The sequence below is a fragment of the Panicum virgatum genome, chromosome 1N, assembly GCF_016808335.1.
Source record: "Panicum virgatum strain AP13 chromosome 1N, P.virgatum_v5, whole genome shotgun sequence".
Classification (NCBI taxonomy): domain Eukaryota; kingdom Viridiplantae; phylum Streptophyta; class Magnoliopsida; order Poales; family Poaceae; genus Panicum; species Panicum virgatum.
In genome coordinates this window covers 66,245,122-66,263,619 of record NC_053145.1, presented here as the reverse complement: position 1 = coordinate 66,263,619, position 18,498 = coordinate 66,245,122, and the positions used below count along the sequence as shown (strand labels likewise).

Sequence of the window (18,498 nt, the reverse complement as noted above, 5' to 3'; positions counted from 1 at the left end):
TTTTTCTTTCTTCTTCCTTCGATCTGGGGCTGGGGATGAATTCTACCATGCATCCTCCGATCCTCAATTATACTTACAATTTATTCTTTTTGGTATATATATATATATATATATATATATATATATATATATATATATATATATATATATGTATATGTATCAAGGATGAAGCTATCTGCTGTAACATATATTTATACAATTGATTCTTTCAATTCTTTGATGTAACATATATACTAATAAATGTACTGTATGTAGCGATTAACATTTACTGCATGTATACTAACTAAATTGGCATCGGAATTCCGTTAATTTGCATAGCTTTGAAAGAAAGGTTTGGCAGCCACTTGATTGGAGCGAGTGAGTAGTAGAGTAGTACTCCAGTGAGCAGTGAGTGGTGGGTGTTGCCTGAATCTGAAATGTGATGAAAGGGAGACAATGCCATGCCACCACTGTTTTCTCTCTCAATGCAACTTGGGAAATTAAGGAGAGGTCTTTTTCAAAAAAAGAAAAAAGGAGCAGAGGGGAGGAGTGGGTGCAATGCAATGCAATGTTGTGGCCTGCTACTATCCTATCCACCTTTTCCGCATGTCCTAGTTTACTTCTTTTTGGGCGGTGCCAAATTAATTGATAATAAATAAAAAGTATATATATATATATATCATCGCCAGTTGAATTTGTTTCGGACGAATGGATGATTTTCTTGTTCCTAGCTTTTTGGTAAAATATATCTGTGAGGTTTTGTTTGAATAATTCGCTTGTGCTATTTTACATCAATGATAACTAAAATGAGCAGAATTACTAAATAACTTTTCAATAATTCAGTAATCGGCTAGATATTATTGAATATTTTTCAATAATTTGGTAAATTTCATTTGGTATTTTAACGATTATTTTTGCTAGTAATAGAAGGTGGGTGTAGAATAGCATTGTCGTATGGTAATACTATTCTACACCTTACTTATAGCATTTATTCTACACCCAATAGCCAAATACTGACTGAACTGATTACAAATTACTGAACTGAGTTGTTACTGAATCATATTTAGTAAAATAGTGTTCAGTAATCGCGCGCAGCAGTTATTACTGAAAATGTTTTCATTAATTAGTTGGGTGTAGCTATACGCCCAAGGTATAGAATAGCACGTGGGTATTATATATACCTTGGGAGCTCGAGCTCAGATTGATTGATTATATATAACGTTGGTATTACGAGAAAGTAGGAAATAATACTAGATAGCATGCATGCCGCAGCAGTTAGATTGGTAGTAGGATGGATAGTAGATAGAGGGACTAGTAGCTTTTATGAGGAGCTTTGTTTGTTGTTTCAAGTGGTGTACGTTTCCTTTTGATGAGCTAGCTTTGTGGGTAAAGTTGGCCGCCAGCTGAGCAGACAATTGGAGCTCCCATATGTATGTACAGTAGTGATGCATCCACATCCATGAGAAAGCAACATGCTTAATTTGGAGGGATCTCGTCAGTACTCACAGTTTGGTTTCTCCACCACCAAGTAGCAGCTAGTACTAAAATAAGGTCTTTTTTTCTCTACTGGTGGCTTTGCATGGGAGCTGCTTGTGTTGTTTGCAAGCAGCAAGCTAGCAAGTTCCTTCATTCTCCCTGCTCGCAATTAGCTAGCAAGAAGGCAACTAACAGCTACTAATAATCAAAGGGAAGGCGGAGGAGTCTACTAGGCGTCCGGCCGAGCATACCTATATTTACTTGTCAACAATGCAATTAGATAGCCTCCTTAACTAGTTAATTAACTTGTTTGAGACGCAAGCATATGCATGCATGTAGCACCACCCGCTGTAGGACATCAGTAGGACAGTAGGAGTAGGCCGGAGCAGGGCCGGCGGGCCGGGCCGGGCCGGGGAATACAGTTAATGAAGATGGATCGGAAAAGCCCGGCAGGCACGCAATACTTTCCGTGACACTTGCATTATATTGGCTTTGACAGCCACAACTTAACGTGAGCATGGCAGCAGAGCAGGCATCTTATTACCAGCTAGTAGTATCGCTCATTCAGCATGCCAGCTCGTTCCATCACGTGTTGCATTGCATATCTACATAGTATGAGCGAGCTGAGAGGGGATTTTAATAAAGAAGATTGATTGATTAATTCCCAACAAGCAAGAAGACTTTGCAAGGAAACGGAGTGAAGAAGAAAATTTAAGTTTAATCTTCTAGTTTTCTTTCTTTTTAGAGTTTTCTTTCTTGTATTTTAAGATCCTCATCATTTGAGGTTTAGAGTTGAAGAACTCAGTAAAAGAATTATTAGCTTTTTGAGGACCAACAATCGCCGGCCATTTAAATTTAAGAAAATACTTGAAAAATATTTTAGAAAACACTTGCATGTTGCAAATAAGAGAAAAGCCAGAAAAGGAATAGAGAGAGGAAACGTGGGAGGTTGACACTGTCAGCAGTCACATGGCTTGCCCTTGATGTCTTGGTCTTGTGATAACGCACGCGGCTCACATTCAACTGAAACTGGGACGCTAATACTCCAGTGATTGATGAAGCGTGGGAGGTTATAGATAGCACTGCCGTACGTGGAGAGGGAGCTAGGATTAATTGGCCAGGTCCCTGTTACTGGATTAAATTATATTACGTCAGTCTCAGTGCACAGTTTCATAGCACAGTTAGGTCAGTCTCAGTGGGAGTGTCATCGACACAGTTACCAAGACTGGAAATTTGAGAACTGTGCCAGTGCACTCCTCTCACATTTCATGACACTTCTCTCTCCTCTCTCTTTATCTTTCCTCATACTATTGGTACAAGTTGGCAAATTTAATGTCCATGACATTCCTATAACACTCCCACTGAGACTGGCCTTACTAGCTCCAGTGGGTTAGTTTTATGGGGAATTGAGAATAAAACTCCTCTCTCGTCCTATGAATGCTCGCCATATCAGCAAAATTGATATGTAGCATAAAATTTAATGCTATAATATCTCCATTGAAACTGATCTTAATGGATCGGAGTAGGGACTGCTCCCATCCGTTCCATCCCCAGTTAAGTTTGGGTATGTGTAGTTGAAAAGCTTTTACGACGGAGGTTACTTGTGCTAATCTGCAGGCTAGATTGCCTGGCATGGAGGAGGTCAGGCCCCCAACTCCAAACCATCCCAATTTCTCTTCTTTTATTTCTTCCCCTAGCCATTCTAATAACGCTCTAGGCTAGCGGTTAGTACTAAGATTCACATGCTAATATGAATAATTGTGCTTCAATTCCGCCGTCAAAATCGAACCAACGAACTAAGGCCAGGCCTTGGATCGATGAGCATTAGTGGGCCCTCGACCGGATCACTTTCTTAAAGCACATGAACATCGATCACTTGACATGGAGAACGTCTCTGTCGGAAAAGCAGCCACGAAAGAGCGTTGCCTTGTGTATTACTACTACTACCACCACCACCTCCTAGCTAGCTAGTTTCACGTTCTCTACTTTTCAAACCAAGATGAAGCTAGCTTTAACCCAATTTGTTAAGCCTACCTCTGAAAGAGGCGTAGAGGGTGAATATAATAACCATCACGTTCTGCAGGTTCTATGTATGCACATCCACCAGGTGCAGCGCGAAAAACTGTAGCTAAACCTCTAAGCCAGGTTCCACGTCACATCTGATCTTAGCCTGCTGGTGGTTACCTAGACCCAGGGGCTCCCACCATCATCACACATGAAAGCTTCTAGTTGTTTGTGCAAGCAACAAAGATCACAGATGAATGAAAATCCTGGTCAATCATCATGCTCAACATATATGGTCTTTCAACACACATGAAAGTGCACACCGGACGTTAGTTCTGAATAAATGGAGAACAGCTACTCACCAACGGTTCCTGTGAATCATGGATTCTGCAGAGCAAAGGAACATCGTCTCCCCCCTGCGGTGGTGCGGTGCCTGAACCAACCAGCTGTTTGCTTGCATTTACATCAGCTTCCATCAATCTGGTGGTAGCAGCAGCGTTGTAGGGAGAGAGTTCAAGTCAGTGTCAGTTATCGGCCAAGCAAAAGATTAGGTAGCAAGCCCACACACACAGCCGCTTGTCCAAGTCCAAGCCACTCCCACTGGACGGTGATGGTATCACGCAAGAAAGAAACTTTTGCAGCCAGGCTGCGTGCATTAGTTCACCAACGTGTCACGCTTCCAACACCCATTCTGGAATGATTCACATCACGTGGAAACGCCCGTTTTGCAGGTGAAAAAACAAAAGGCAGACCTTGATGCATCATCAACATACACACAGACAGAGAGGCTCGGCTCGGCTCGACTGTGATCCCGTCTTCACCTTTTCGTGCCTGCCTTTACACTTGTCAAACAGGAGTTGTCCATGCGTTTCCTTCCACCTTCAACATTCTCCAGTCCAGTCCCCGGTCTACCAGAAGCGGCTGCTGCCAACCTGTCCTGGAACCTCCTCCATATTCAAGCAAAACCTTGCTTTTTCGGTCATCATCTCACTTTTTTGAGCCATCTTTTTTCCATGCCTGCCATAAACTCCTGTACAGCATGCAAGAGTAAGGGATATAGGTGAATCAGTCAACTTTAATTAAGGAAACCATTTCAGGCGACCAATTTCTACAGCAAGCCATTCGGAAATTCCTCTTTCCTTGCTTTAATATTCCAAGGTCAGATTTCTTAACAAGCCAAGAAATAACGCAACACATCAACTGACCAAAATTATTACACAGCCGAACTGAACTAATCGTAGTACAAAAGTTTCTAGTCAAAGGATCAAATTGGTCCACTGATCCTCAAGAAAACAGACCCTACATCACCACCTAAACTTTACCTGACACCTATTCATACCATTGCCTGCATCATCAATACATATTGTGTTTAGCAATAAACAACATATACTTATGGTATTAAAGGTTGAAAGTACAGAACTATCAATTGTACCTGTGTCAGTCTCTCTGCATGCATCTATAGTACATCATTCATGTAGTTATCAACGAAGCCACCATCTCCTAATGCATGGAGCAGGAAAGAAAGCTAGAGTTGTATTGACAGCTTGGCAGCACCAAGCTTGGCAGCACAGGTCCAGGAGTAGAAGCAAAACTAACCATCCTGAATGAATTATGCCAACAAGAGACCAATTCAATGCCTTGTGTGCTGGAAACAAAGAAGAACTGACAAAAAAATGTATAGTGACGAGAACAGAGGAAAAAAAAGGAACAGATATTATCATCTCACCTATGGCATATCATATCACTGCATGCGAATAGGATACGGCCGAACCACTAAGCTTTAGATATCATGTCTATCACTTCATAATGGTTTCTTTCTCAGTGGCGTTCCCAATCGATACAATTTGCAAAGCTGTGCCTCCAACCAGCCACGCTGTGAGCTCTGGTTGTTGCTCAAAGTGTTTGAGGGCAAATGTACTTCCCTCTTTTGTCTCAACACCATAGACAAACGGAAGCCTCATAGTAAGAAAGCTCTCAGGTGGGAGGATAACTTGACACCCAATACTGAATAATCCTTCTCGCTCATGATCAGAGACATTCGATGGTAAACATGACCCCTGATGCAAGAAGGGAGAAGGAAGCAAGTCCATTTAGTGATATTTTCGGTTTAAAATATCTTCTGGGTTAAAAGAAATTGTCTTCCAAATAACTACTCTATGGGTGAGTAAACTACATGTTTGATGCTGAATATAGCTGACTGTACTTGCCTCAAACTGTACAAGTGGGCAGCTTGCCAACAGGACCGGGAAATCAGGAGTCACCTGCATTAATGAGAACCTAAACATTAGTAGGGAAAAAAAAGATAACATAACAGCTATAGACACTACAAGAAACAGGGATCAACTAACATCCATCTTTACTTGAATCTAAAATCCTTTTTTCCTGCTGTAAATGTGTGAATGAGGATACTTCGTCATATCTAAATACAATATAAAACTTCAGTTTGAAATCATAACTTACAATAAAAATCCGTTGAAGTTGCGACACAGCACCAGCAAACTTTACATCTTGATGCTCCTTCCTTTCTGACATCTTACAATGTGGACAGTGCATATAAATTGGCAAGTTTCTGTTCATGAGTGAAAATGCTTCTCCACCATCATCAACTGCAATGTTTCGAAAATAATGCTCCTCCCTTTTGTCATTCTGCAGATCTGAAAACCAAGGAGAAGGCTGTGAGGTCTGTGCATCAACCCTCGGCTGCATTGATTGCTGCTGGCTGTTTCTCCCTGATGATTCCAGTGGCTTACTGTTTTTCCGTCCATTGTTTATGTCCACTGTATATGCTGTCAAGCCGGAAGATTTTAGGAGCAACTTCTGTGCATGCTTGCTTTCTGCTTCTTTGTTTACATGTGATCTTTGATACTGCAAACAGGAAGAATCAATCTCCGTCATATGCTTCTCTGACAGTAAGAAACGGTGCCCATAGGGACACTCGTGCTCAAATCCAACATACACAATGAACTGTTGTACTGGTTGATTAGTTTCTCTGGATTCATTTCCAACACTCACTGGTACTATATTGCTCCCTATCTGTAAAAAGGGCTTCACATCAGCACTTTCACTGCTCTGGTTTCTGCTCGCTTTCACAGGTTCGCTTTCAGCTAGACTCACTTGGCTGAGAGCCACATGACCTCGGCCATTAGTCTGGTCTGCTATATTCATTTGTCGCTCATCTTTTCGAACACCAGGTTTTGGTGGCCTCGTTTTTTGAAGAGTGGGAAACTCAGAATCTTTTGCAGTGGTGCCAGCAACAACTTCAGCAAAAGGCTTTTTCATAGTAAAATTTGGAAGACCTTTACCAAAATTAATACCAGAGTTGCTCATTGATTCCATTTCAGGTTGTTTTACAGCATTTTCAAGCTTTGTAGATTTAATTTGTGGTGTAACTTGGGTTACGGCAGATTTTACTTCACCAGCGACTACTGGAGGAGTCTGAGGGTTCATACTAGATCTTGTGGATGAAGTAACAGTATTAGAACGATTGCCATTTCTCGCTTGCCCCTTACCAACAGATATCATCCACCTTAGAAGATACCTCTCTTTGGGGCTAAAGCCACTTTGGAGCAACCCTTTTGTTGGCTTGTAATATCTCGCTCCTCCTAGTCGCACCAACCGCCAAGAGGATACTGAAAACGAGCCAGCATCATGACCTCTCGGAAGCACAAGCGTAGGTAGTAGATCTTCGCAGTTAGAGAAACAATTAAAAGACACATTTGCTGTCTGAAAGTCAAAAGGATCTTCTCTAAGGCGACGTGAACGGCCACAGGCACACGCATGAAGGAAGACATATCCACTAGAATGTTGCTCTACTGCATCTGATGAAGAGAAATTGACATGCCTCCGGTGCATGCATGGTCTGCCAGTTAGACTAACAGCATCACATTGCTGCCTACCAGATTCCCATATTGTCCGGCACTCATCTTCCAGCTTCTTTGAGAATAACCTGACTGCTGGTCCTTTAACCATTGAGCAAAAGGATCGCAATGCCTTCTGTAGCTGTACTTCATGCATGCTGGTGGTGTAAAAGGCAGGTAAACCTTTTAGGTACAATTCCTTAGCAGCTGGAAGCACTCTTTCGCACCATGATGAAGAAAATTTCATGTTCAGCCCATTATTGCTTTCCAAGCAAGATAATGTGATGTCAATAGCATTAGATCCTCCAGCAGGGAGTTGTTCATTTTTCTCACTAGGACTTGTATGTGTCTTGCTTTCAGACAAACCACTCAGTGAATTTTTTCCACTAAGCAGTGCAGTGAGGATAGAAGTACTTATGGACAGCCATTTATCAAAACTAGGGAGATCAGGAACATTAACTGGCTTCCCAGAAGCAGCTGACACTGCTGCTGCTGCAGCAGCAGCAGCCACCATACCGACACCAGCAACAGACCCGGCAGTTGCATTGCTTGAATATCCCCCTCTCCCTCTCAGGGCATCAGATTGCCGAAATATGAAGTCCTTGATTAACTGAAAGTCATCATGGTTTGTTGGGTGGTAGTTGTTTTCCAGTGAAGGAATATCCAGTGGTGATTTGCAGCTCATGGAATCTTCAAACAATCCAGCAATGACGTCTAATGGCTCCTGTTTCTTATTGATAGACCGTTCCAACAGTGCAACAACCCTCGAGGTATCAAGTGAGAACAAGGGTATATGATAACTCATGTTACTTAGACCCCTCGGGCCAATATTTTTTTCTCGAACACCCCTCGGGCCAATATGTCCCGGCTCCATGCCAGCAAGTACCCTACACTTCTTGAGCAAGACACGAATCTGTCCCTCTAATGAGGAATGCAATTTTTTGCCTGAACTACTCTCAGATTTGTTTGCTGCCCGGGCAAGCATAACCACGGAACCAGAACCTTTTGAAGCTGAGCTTTGTTTCAATAATCCATCAGAGGTAGAACCCTGATTTGATGAAAATGGGTCACCCATATCATCTGAACTTGTGGCAGCACTTGAAACATCAACTGCATCATCCTCAAAGACAAAGAGCAATACAGGAACACATTGGCCTGGCAACACAGAAGGATTTGAAGTGGTTCCGGACATAAGTGAGATGGCTGAGGACTGGCGACCAGAGTGACCTCCACGACGTGCTGGAGGGGATATGGAGGAAGCCCTGTGGGTTGCTCGTGTTGGGGTGTCAGATGTAACAGTTTTGGCAGGCATTGCAGCTGCTACCAGTGACTTCACAAATGGAGCGAAAGCATGCTTTGAAGATTGCAACAATCGGAACTTCTTTAAGGTTTGTGTGTTAAATCTGAAGCCTTCTTGCAGAAATATAATTATGTGGCAGACCTAGAATTTAACTCAAGACCAAAGAAACAGAACCATAGTCATTTGAGCAGTCAAACGCATCCATTACTCTAGAAATACGATTATGAGGCACACGAATCTATAAAATAACAGTCTGGTAATATTAAGATGAAATCCACGATATGTCAACACCTATGGTCAGAGAACCAAAACTTAGCCATATTTAAACACAGGCAAGCAACATTATACAAGTCCATCTCTAAGATGTCGATTCATCAAGAGGCAATAAATTGTTGAAGGAAAAAACAATAAAGCTAAACTTGAAGTATGGATTATAACACAGTCATAGAACGGAGGAAAAACCAGCAGATATTTTTACAATAAAATGTAGTTTGTCAAACAATGTCAATGCAATACAAATTCTTTAAGTACACAAAAAAGGACCAAACTTCTGTAATCTATATTTACATATATCTCCTAACAAATGAGAAACTGGAAGTAGGTGCGCCAATAGCCACGACAAAGCAATAAAATCAATTTTTTTCGGATCAGATAAACACATCAAAACACAACGATGATATGCTCAGTTAATCACCAATCAAGCAATTTGCAGCTGAGCTAATCCACTAGCATTCATGCATTATTTTTTTGTCGCTTAGAGGAATGAAATGGTAAAGGTATATTTCCCATGACACTAGTTTGTGCTAAGCAATTGACAGTTATCAGAAGCATGAGTACAATCCTAAGAAATTTTAACCTAAAGGCAAAAAAAAAAGGCATCCTCAAGTTGTCCAGCTTTTCTTTCAGTGTGCCAATAACTATCTGCCATGATCCAGTAGAATAGGCTGATCTTATACATACATGGACGATTGAGGCAAAGCTCTGGCCTTCACTTGAAGGTTACTGTAATGAGCAAAAAAGCACAGTAAAATCCGAACTCACTGAGAACATGAAGAGCATCTCCGGCATGTCCCCGCCGCCGCCAATTCCTCCCGCCTCCATCGGCGTGAGGTGCAGGAAGACCATCCTCTTGTCGCCGTCGCGGTGGTACCTGACGCTCCCAGCGAGGCCCCCAGCCGAGCCGCCCGGGGAGAAGACGTGGGCGTCGAGGATCTGGTCCGCGAGGCGGGCTGTCCCCGCGCCGCCCACGAAGCCGACAGCGACGACGCCGTCGTGGGAGGCGGCGGCGGCGGCCGGACCCGTGGAAGGCGCAGAGGAGGGGTTCTGATGGGTTTGCGGGGGAGTGCGGGCAGAGGAGGGGTTCTGAGGGGTTTGCGGGGGAGTGCGGGAGAGTGCGCGGACGGCGACAGCGGGGCTCGCCGGAGAAGGAGGTGGCGGCCGCTCCATCGCCGGCGGCGAGGCGGAGGCGGAGGTTGCGCTTGCTTGTCTGTCTTGTTCTACTCGGCGTTGGTTGCCTCTGGGGTTTGCCTTTGATTAAGGGGAAAATTGGATGCATACCATCAAAAGATTGCATGTTTGGCAATGTACCATTAAAAGATCGTTTCTTTGCTATATACCATGGAAAGATCACAACGTTGAGATTTGTAGCATTTCTGTTAACTTTGCTAACGCCATCCGTTCCACCTGCTCCTCTCCGTCCCAACCGCCGCCTTCGAAGATGGGGGAGGGCACTTCCTCAGCGACAACGACGCCGCCGAGGTCGACGCGGTCTGCGGCGGGGAGGTCGACCACTGCGACGTCGGCAAGATGGAGCACGGGTGAGCCCGCGAGCGCCTTGATTAGCGTCGCCTTCGTCTTCCTCCACTTTCCCCTTTTCCTTGCCTCCGACGGAATCTAATTCGGTCCTCCCGGGGCCGAATCGCTCGGCGTTGTGCGCCCGCTTGAATTTGCTCGGTGGATTGGGTCCTATGGAGTTTCCCCGATCTGTGGCTGGTTTAGTTTGCTGAGCATATTCTCATGGGGAGGAATTTGTGATGTTTATCCAGGTGCAAGCATTACCGGCGGAGGTGTAAGATCGTGGCGCCGTGCTGCAAGCAGGTGTTCCCCTGCCGCCACTGCCACAACGAGGCCACGGTGAGCGGCTGCCCTGGTGCTGCCTGTGTCGGGCCCGTCCGCTGCCGAATCGAGTCCCGCCACCTCGAGCTCCATCGCGGCCGCATCGGCGTGAGGAGGCTGCTCCTCGCCGCGCTCGTCGACCTTGGCGCCTTCACCAACATGCCGCCATCCGCCGGCATCGACCCGCTCGCAGCTCCCCTGCCCTCCGCCCGCCGCGCTCCTGCCCGCTCGTTGTTCGCTGTGCCCCTGGTCGCTGCGCAACTCGCCGCGGGCTCATCTGTGCCGAGGTCCTTCGCGTCACCGTCATCGCGAGGCGGCCGCTCCTCGCTGAGCACGTGCCTTACGCGGACAGCTGCCAAGGTCGCCGTCAGCAGGGAGACCGCTGGATCCTTCTCACCTCGCTCATGTCCTCCCTGAGACGGGCCCCGCTGCCCCAGCGGCCTTCGCCTCCCGGGCAGGCAGCGGCGAGTGCCAGGCATGCTCCTGCGCCCCCTCCCCATGTACGCGCGTATGCCCCAAGTTCGACGCCATCCTTGCCTGCTGCGTGCCCGTGTTCTTCGTGCACGGGTGGCTTTGAAGAAGACGACTCAAGAACGGAGATACAATGGGACGTTAGCGAAGGTAACTGAAGTGCTCGAAACCAATAACGTGTGACCTTTCAGTGCTATATAGCAAAGAAGTAATCTTTTAATGGTATATTGTCAAACATGCAACCTTTTGATGGTATGCATCTAATTTTCCCTTGATTAAGGGGGCAGAATTAGTGGGCCTTCTCTATTGGGCCTGATAGGATGCTGCATCATCATTTTTCGGCCCATTCTGCTTGAAACACTGTGAGAATGGGCTCGTGAAGAGTGGGCCCACCTCTCACCGCCGCCACTCTTCTTCTTCTTCTTTCCCGTCTCCGACTTCCTTGTCCTTTCCCCAACAGCATCGCATCGCATCGCACGCGCTCCGGATCGGCGACCCCCGAAGAGCAGACGACGAGCAGAGCAAGCATCCTGCTGCCTGCCGGCCGATCTGACGATATGGTGAGCTTCGTCCCCCGCCTCCCGGTTCCTTCCAGCTGAATCGCTCTTGCGCGAATTCTCGCCCTAACCTTGTCGTGGATGCGCTTGGTCAGGTTTGCGTCGCGTGCCTGCTGCCCCTCTTCTTGATCCCGGTAGTCAACGCCCTCCCCTACCTCTTCGACCTCATCCTCGTATGTAACATCGCATATCCCCATCTCCCTTTCCTTCCTGGCTGCTACTTTTCCCTCATCTGGCCATTTGTTGGATGCTGGATTGCTGGCCATGATTATCTTTATCCATTTGTTGCGCCGGGATTCCTGATCTAGCTTATGTTCTCTGCTACCCGACGATTCGTTTCAGAACGAAATCTGCGATCCTAGCTCCTGGGACGACCTGGTTGGTTGATTTCTGTGTGATTTGTATGAGCCAGCTAGGGTCCAAGCCTGCTTCGTCTGTCAATTTGGTTGCGATTTCTAGAATTTATTATCACAGTTGCTCACCAGCAATTCACGCTCACCCGAGTTTGAGTTTCCGATCGGCTCCTTTGACCTTTCTGTAACTCAATTTGCGTAGCAATAACAGAATCTGATAAATTTAGCAAGTGACACCAAACCTACAGTTGTGAATTATCACGCTCACAACTCACAAGGATTACAGGGCAACATAGTACTATAGTGTATGTGTATGTGATGAGACCCTTAGGGCCAGGGGCACCAATTTGCAGCCATGAGCAATAACAGTTCTGAAGTAAGCTTTTAGATTGCTCTCGTTGACATATATACTAGGATTCGCCTGCAGGGCTTCAGAGTGCTTTTGTTTTTCCACAAGTGAATTAACCAATACCTAGCACTATGTGGAAGCCAATTTAGGTAGGGAAGACATCAGGTTATTGATTTTCTTTTCGAAAGTAATATGCATATATACAGGATAGATAGTGATTCAGTGATGTCAGTCAGCCAGTCAGATCTACCGTGTGCTGATGCCACAATCATGTGAATGGAACATAGTTCAGATTCTGCTGAGCCACATCTATTTTATCAACCAAAATTGACAGTGGTGCCCTTGCTAACTGCGCATTTTGCAGTACTGATGAAAGGACTTCAGTTCTCTACTAACATTCTGTTGCTCGTGTATGGAAACTGATTTGTTGCCTTGAATGATATTCCAGAGCAAGGTATATCGGCTGTTTGGATGGGAATACAGGAGACCTGAAAGAGCCCCACCTGCCTGTCCTTACAAACCTGAAGCTAAGAAGAACGATGAAGTAAGCCTACATGCTCATGCTACTCTCCCGCCCAAAATGCTGGTTCCCAACTGCCCTGCCAATTTTGGCCTCCAGATTATTCATGTAATTAATTAACAAGGCATCACGGATGCCTAGCTATTCGATTGCTTGTGGTCAAAGACATTCAATTTACTTGATACGTCACAACTAGACCTATGGGTATTTTGGGTGTCATCTTATGTTTGTTTGCTTTAGGTATGAATTGCTTACTGTGTACTGTCTTTGCAGGACGCGAGTGAATCGAAACCTCTAGGTCAACCCCACGTTGCTGCTGCAGCTACAGATGATAAAAAGGAGGAATAACACGTGTAATTCACTCTGGTTATCATGTTAAATGATGCTGTCTTAAATCAGAGCATCCCTCTATCTGTCAACATTTCATAACTAAGAAATAATTGTTGTGATGAATATATTATATTTGGGTTGATGAATGTACTTGTAATTCTGCTCTGGACCCTTCACTGTTTGCTTGACTGATCGTGTCAGTGTCATCGATGGAGTTGAAATCGCAAACTGCTAATGCGAAATTACCAGGTGCTGTCGAAAGGATGCTTGAAAAGAGATGCTCTGTCTGGTTCAAAGAGCATCATTGCTTATTTCTTATTCCCTAGTAATATGTTGTTCAACTCAAGTGTCAACTGGCACAAGGAAAGTGGAAAGAAAGGAAAACACAAGAGTGATCCTTTGAAGGATCGACTTGGGTCACTTGCTGTACTCGAGGATAGCGTAGAATGGGTCGAGGTAGATGGCGCGGAATCCGCTTAAGCCGGTGGCGAGGCCGAGGCTGCGGAACTCGTCCTCGGAGCGCTCTCTCCCCAGCGTCCGGTCGGTGGTCATGACGAAGATGTCGTTCTCGAGCAGGGCCCGGGTCCTGGTGCTGGTGTCCGTCTCCTCCGGCACCACCGGCTCGCAGGCGATGAGCTTGCCGCCGGCCGGCAGCGCGCTGTGGCAGTTCCTCAGGATGGCCGTGCACTCGTCGTTGGTCCACGTCGTCAGAACCCACTGCCAGTTTTGCCAGCTTAGGTTAGTACTCACTCTGTTTCAAATTATAGGTCATTTGATTTTTTTATATTAATTTTAACTACTCATCTTATTCAAAAAAATGTGTGCAAACATAGTCAAATTTAAGTCATTTTTGAAAAACTTGTATTGATAAAGCAAGGCATAATAAAAAAAGTGATATTTTGTACAAATTTTTTAATAAGACGAGTGATCAAATTTAGAATAAAAAAGTTAAACGACCTATAATTTGAAACAGAGGGAGTATATTATAGTTTTGGGAAGAAATTAAACTTGATTTCAATTAATTAGTCAACAAATTATGCCTGCGTTGCATTGAATGCTTTGGGAAGAAATTGTAGCATACCTTCATGAATATGGCGCCGCCGGAGGGGATGGACTTGAACATGTCTCCACCCACATGCCGCACTCCTGCACTCAACACGTACAGTCAGTCTCCTACTCCTAGTTGAATGTTGACGACTTGATGGTGATGGGGCAAAAAAAAAAGGCAACGGAGAAAGAAAGAGTATGCTGTATGCAACGACAAACGCAGCAGGTTGTGACTTGTGAGCCGTCGTCACAACAACTACTACCACTACAGTATTCTTTTCAAAATAAAAAATTCAGCCGGTTTATATCAGACCAGCCGAACCGAGATAGAATTACTACCCACACGATGTTTGCAAGGAAGAAATTTGAAGTTTGGTCTTCTAGTTTTCTTTCTTTGTTTTAGAGTTTTTTCATATATTTTCGAGACGAGAGTTTAAAAATTGGTGTAACTTTTGGCTATATACCTAGGTTATGGATGCAGAGGCCGGTTGGACATCTTAAAAAAACACATGATGTTTCACAGCGTTGGTGTTGGAAACAACGAAATGGCTTGGCATGGCACACACCACACACGGTGCTCTTGTTCAGTTTTTAGTTTATTCTTTCTCTGGGCAGGGGCAGCGTTGAGAGATCCATGGACTGGCTGTGATGGCGATCACTGGCGGACCCAGTGGGTTGCCAGGGTATGCTGTGGCATACTCTAAGTCAGCACTTCTCTTTTTAATGAATGTTTTGACTGCGATTAATAAAATTTGGAGTACAACTTGATAATTATATTGATGACACTAGACATGAGGATATTTTTATAGGTCTTACCAATCTTGTTGACCTCTCAGTTTTAGTTCAAATTGGGAGGCATAAGGTTTATGATATGGTTTACAATCCTCTAAAATTGGTCTTGCTTCTACTGGTGGCAATATTTTTTTTTCAAAGCCAACTTTTCACTAATACAGATCCAAAAGTACTTTCTTCTACTTTTACTAGCTTTTGGGCATACAAATTACCCACTTGCCATTGATTATGTAGATACCGATTTGTATTCTTTTTTTACGTCTCTATCTCCTCCCTCTCGCGACCGCTTCCTCGGCGCCCCTCCCCTCCCCTCCCCTCCCGCCAGCGCACCACAAGCCTTGTCCGGCGGGTGCGCGGCCCTGCTCTGATGAGCGCGCGTCTCTGCCCTCATCATCGTTGAGGCTCTGCGCCCTCCCCACGCCGCTCCCCTCGCTCCCTCGAGAAGGCCGCATCGGGATGATTGTGGATGATATGTGGGTTCCCTTTACAGTTTTTTGATAAAAAATTATAGTTGCCCAACCAAATGGCCTTCTGATTTTCACAGCTGTTTTTCCATGACCCACAGCTCACAACAACTTTTCCAAAAGTCACAGCCCAACCAAATACACATTTAATGTACTTCTACTATTTATATTGTAATCTATGCAAATATTGAACCTAATTATATGTATACCGAATTGCTCGTGAAATTTTTTATTGTGCACCGAATTTTTTTAAATTGTACTGAATACCGACTTGGCATACCCTAAGTTTCAATCCTAGGTCCGCCACTGATGGCGATTACGTAGATACGATGCGATACGATACGATAGGACGATGGGATCGGGGGGATAAGCAAGATTACCGACCGGCGATGGGCGGCGCTGCGGCAACGACGTTGGGCAGGTCGAAGTTGATGCCCTCGGTGATGGTGCCGACCCGGCCCATGATCATCTCGAGGCAGGCCCCGGAGCTGCCCCCGACGTCCACCAGCGTGGCCACGCCGTCGAAGCCGCCGGCGTAGCCGTCGAGCAGCGCCTCCATGAAGGGCTCGGACACGCCCGTCATGGCCCGGAGCATGACCTCGTTAGCCTCCCTATCCTTGCCGTAGTAGGCGTTTGGCGCGCGCAAAGAGCTCAGGGCCGGTGGTGTCATGGTGTGCAAATCCACAGCCGGTTGGCGTAGTGCACCCGCCTAAATCCAGAGGTTGAGTACTCGGAGGTTAGCTAGGATTAGTCCAATCTCGATGGAAGAACGCGATGAACACCGCAGGTTTAGAGTGGTTCGGGCCGCCGGAGCGTAATACCCTACGTCCACTGTGTGTTGTATTACTTGTGCTCTCAAGAGATTGAGAACGGAATTGTTTGGAGTGAATCCGAGCTTGTGTTGTGTCTGCCTTTCTTTTGCCTGGCCTTAGCTGAGTCTTGGAGAATCTAGAGTGTGCAGTGAGCGCCTCTCTTTTATATCTCAAGGGAGACGCGTACATGGCCGTTGGGTCCCCGACAGGTGGGCCCAACGATGTAGTATAAAATAATATATTGTACAGACATTATGGCGTTGCAGGCGACGGAGATCTCATTCCTGGATTTCTTTGCTCTGCCTGTGGGAATCTTCCGTCCGGCATAGCCATGCCCTGTCTTGTCGAAACGGCGCCAGGGCGTAGCTTGCGGCGTAGCTTGCCGCGTAGCTGAACGGGCCGTGTAGCTTGCGGCGTAGGCGGTATGATGAAAAGGTGCCGTGCCGTCATATCCATTTAATGCGGCAGACGGGCTCTGCGCGGATGCGGCGCATGCGGCTGCACTGTGTACCTTGGTAATATGCGGTCTACAGTGAGGCCTGACAAAAGCTGCCCCGCGTGCCGCGGTGGCAGAGCACGCCTCAACCACCCGCATTGAATGTGGTGGGTGGGCAAGTCTTTCAGCGGAAGACTCGCGCCTGCGCCTGCGGGACACGTGGCGCCCCCGGACCCTGCCCCGGCGGTATATTGGTTCTACGCGCGTGGGTGGTCCGGATGGACGCGGGGAGGTCTCGGTCCGAGTCATCGGCTGTTGGCGCGGAGTTTCCCCTCCTCGGGGACATGTGGCGTCACCGGACCCGTCCCAGAGCGGGAAACGGATCTGGGGCCGTTGGCCCGGTGAGGTAAGAGCCTGACCCCCTGGGGCCCGGCTACTCCGCCTCTTAGGGCGTAGTTATAAATGACTACGCGAGTCCTCCCTTATTGGAGTTGAAGTAGGTATCCTATAGCAGGTACCGACGGGTGAGGATCGAGCACGGCCTCGTGGAGCCGCGGCCAGGCCGCCACCAGCGCGTCCTGGTGGTGCTGCAACACGTAGTCGGCGTAGGACGCGCCCGAGGGGCCCGGCACTAGGGTCTGGCCCACCGGCGTGAGCGCGAACTGCCGCGGGAGGGGGAAGCCCCGTGCTCCGAGAAGGCGCCGTGGGAGGCGAGCAGGCGCTCCAGGACGGACGGGTCCGGGTGGCCCTCCGGGAGGAGCTCGGCGGCGAAGAGCGGGGCATTGGCGCCGCCGGCCCAGATGGCGGAGGGACGCCCAGGCGGATGACGGCGGTGAGCGCCACGGAGATCATGTTGGCCAGGTCCATCATGGCCAGGCGGGCCTCGGCCGGAGGCGGCGGCGACATTTGGTGATGGAGAGGGAAACAGCCGAGACGGTATGCAGCGAGCGATTGCAGGAGAGGGTGAGGGAGGGAGGCGGCGCTAGCGCGACTCTCTAGAAGCACAGTGGTAATTGGCTAGGCTGGCTAGGGCCCCGCACATGTGTTGTGTGGGGGCTAGCTGGATCACATGGGCCGTTGCGCAGAGGACCGACGCGGTTTTTTTATTTTTATATTTTTTATTTTTGTTTTTTATAAAAAATATATTTTCGATTTGGAAATTTACAGAAATATACCCCGGCCGCCCCGCTGCCGGGCGGCCGGGGCTTAAACGCAAAAAAAGAAGAAAAAAATTGCAGACAGGTCCCTGGGGCCGGTCGCCCGGCAGCGGGGCGGCCGGCCCCCCCTGGCCGCCCGGCAGCTGGGCGGCCGGCCCCCCAGCCCTATATAAGGTGTTGGCAGCCCCTCACCCCCATTTGGCTTACTAAGAAAGAACTACATCGAGCACACCCCGGAGCCGAAGGATTATGCGGGGGACAGCGATTGGGAGAGCATCATGAGCCCTGGTTCATGGGGTGCCACCGGTCGTGACTACGATGATGATAGGCCGGGGTGGGCCGAAGAGAAGAGAAAAGAGGAAGACGACCCCTCCGGAGGTGATAGCGGCAAGAAGAAGAAGGACGACGACGAACCCGAAGATGACAGTGCCAACAGCGGCAGGCATCACTTCGGGTGCTGTTTCAAGTGCCGCAATGAA

The 18,498-nt window shown here is 47.1% G+C and overlaps 2 protein-coding genes and 1 pseudogene across 4 annotated transcripts; 1 reads left to right on the top strand and 2 right to left on the bottom strand.

The window, feature by feature from the left end:
- Window positions 1–4,072: 4,072 nt before the first annotated feature.
- On the bottom strand, window positions 4,073–10,581 carry LOC120657679. 3 transcript variants are annotated; one of them, XM_039936085.1, is made up of 6 exons: window positions 9,658–10,581; window positions 5,920–8,757; window positions 5,667–5,720; window positions 5,186–5,516; window positions 4,892–5,059; window positions 4,073–4,489 (listed from the first exon to the last, which is right to left on the bottom strand). In XM_039936085.1, the coding sequence occupies exons 1-4, from the start codon at window positions 10,060–10,062 to the stop codon at window positions 5,256–5,258; spliced, it is 3,558 nt and encodes a 1,185-aa protein (XP_039792019.1). In that variant the 5' UTR covers window positions 10,063–10,581; the 3' UTR covers window positions 4,073–4,489; window positions 4,892–5,059; window positions 5,186–5,255. The 3 variants fall into 3 exon arrangements, with proteins under 3 accessions (XP_039792019.1, XP_039792018.1, XP_039792020.1); XM_039936084.1 differs by lacking the exon at window positions 4,073–4,489 and adding an exon at window positions 4,565–4,804; XM_039936086.1 differs by lacking the exon at window positions 4,073–4,489 and adding an exon at window positions 4,565–4,804 and having other exon boundaries at window positions 5,920–8,768; window positions 9,658–9,788.
- A 1,014-nt stretch (window positions 10,582–11,595) lies between these two features.
- LOC120657677 lies at window positions 11,596–13,487 on the top strand. Its single transcript, XM_039936083.1, has 4 exons — window positions 11,596–11,762; window positions 11,855–11,932; window positions 12,910–13,005; window positions 13,255–13,487. Exons 1-4 carry the CDS (start codon window positions 11,760–11,762, stop codon window positions 13,327–13,329), a joined length of 252 nt encoding a protein of 83 aa, XP_039792017.1. The 5' UTR covers window positions 11,596–11,759; the 3' UTR covers window positions 13,330–13,487.
- Window positions 13,488–13,578: 91 nt separating this feature from the next.
- Window positions 13,579–17,914, bottom strand: LOC120657678 (annotated as a pseudogene).
- Window positions 17,915–18,498: the final 584 nt, after the last annotated feature.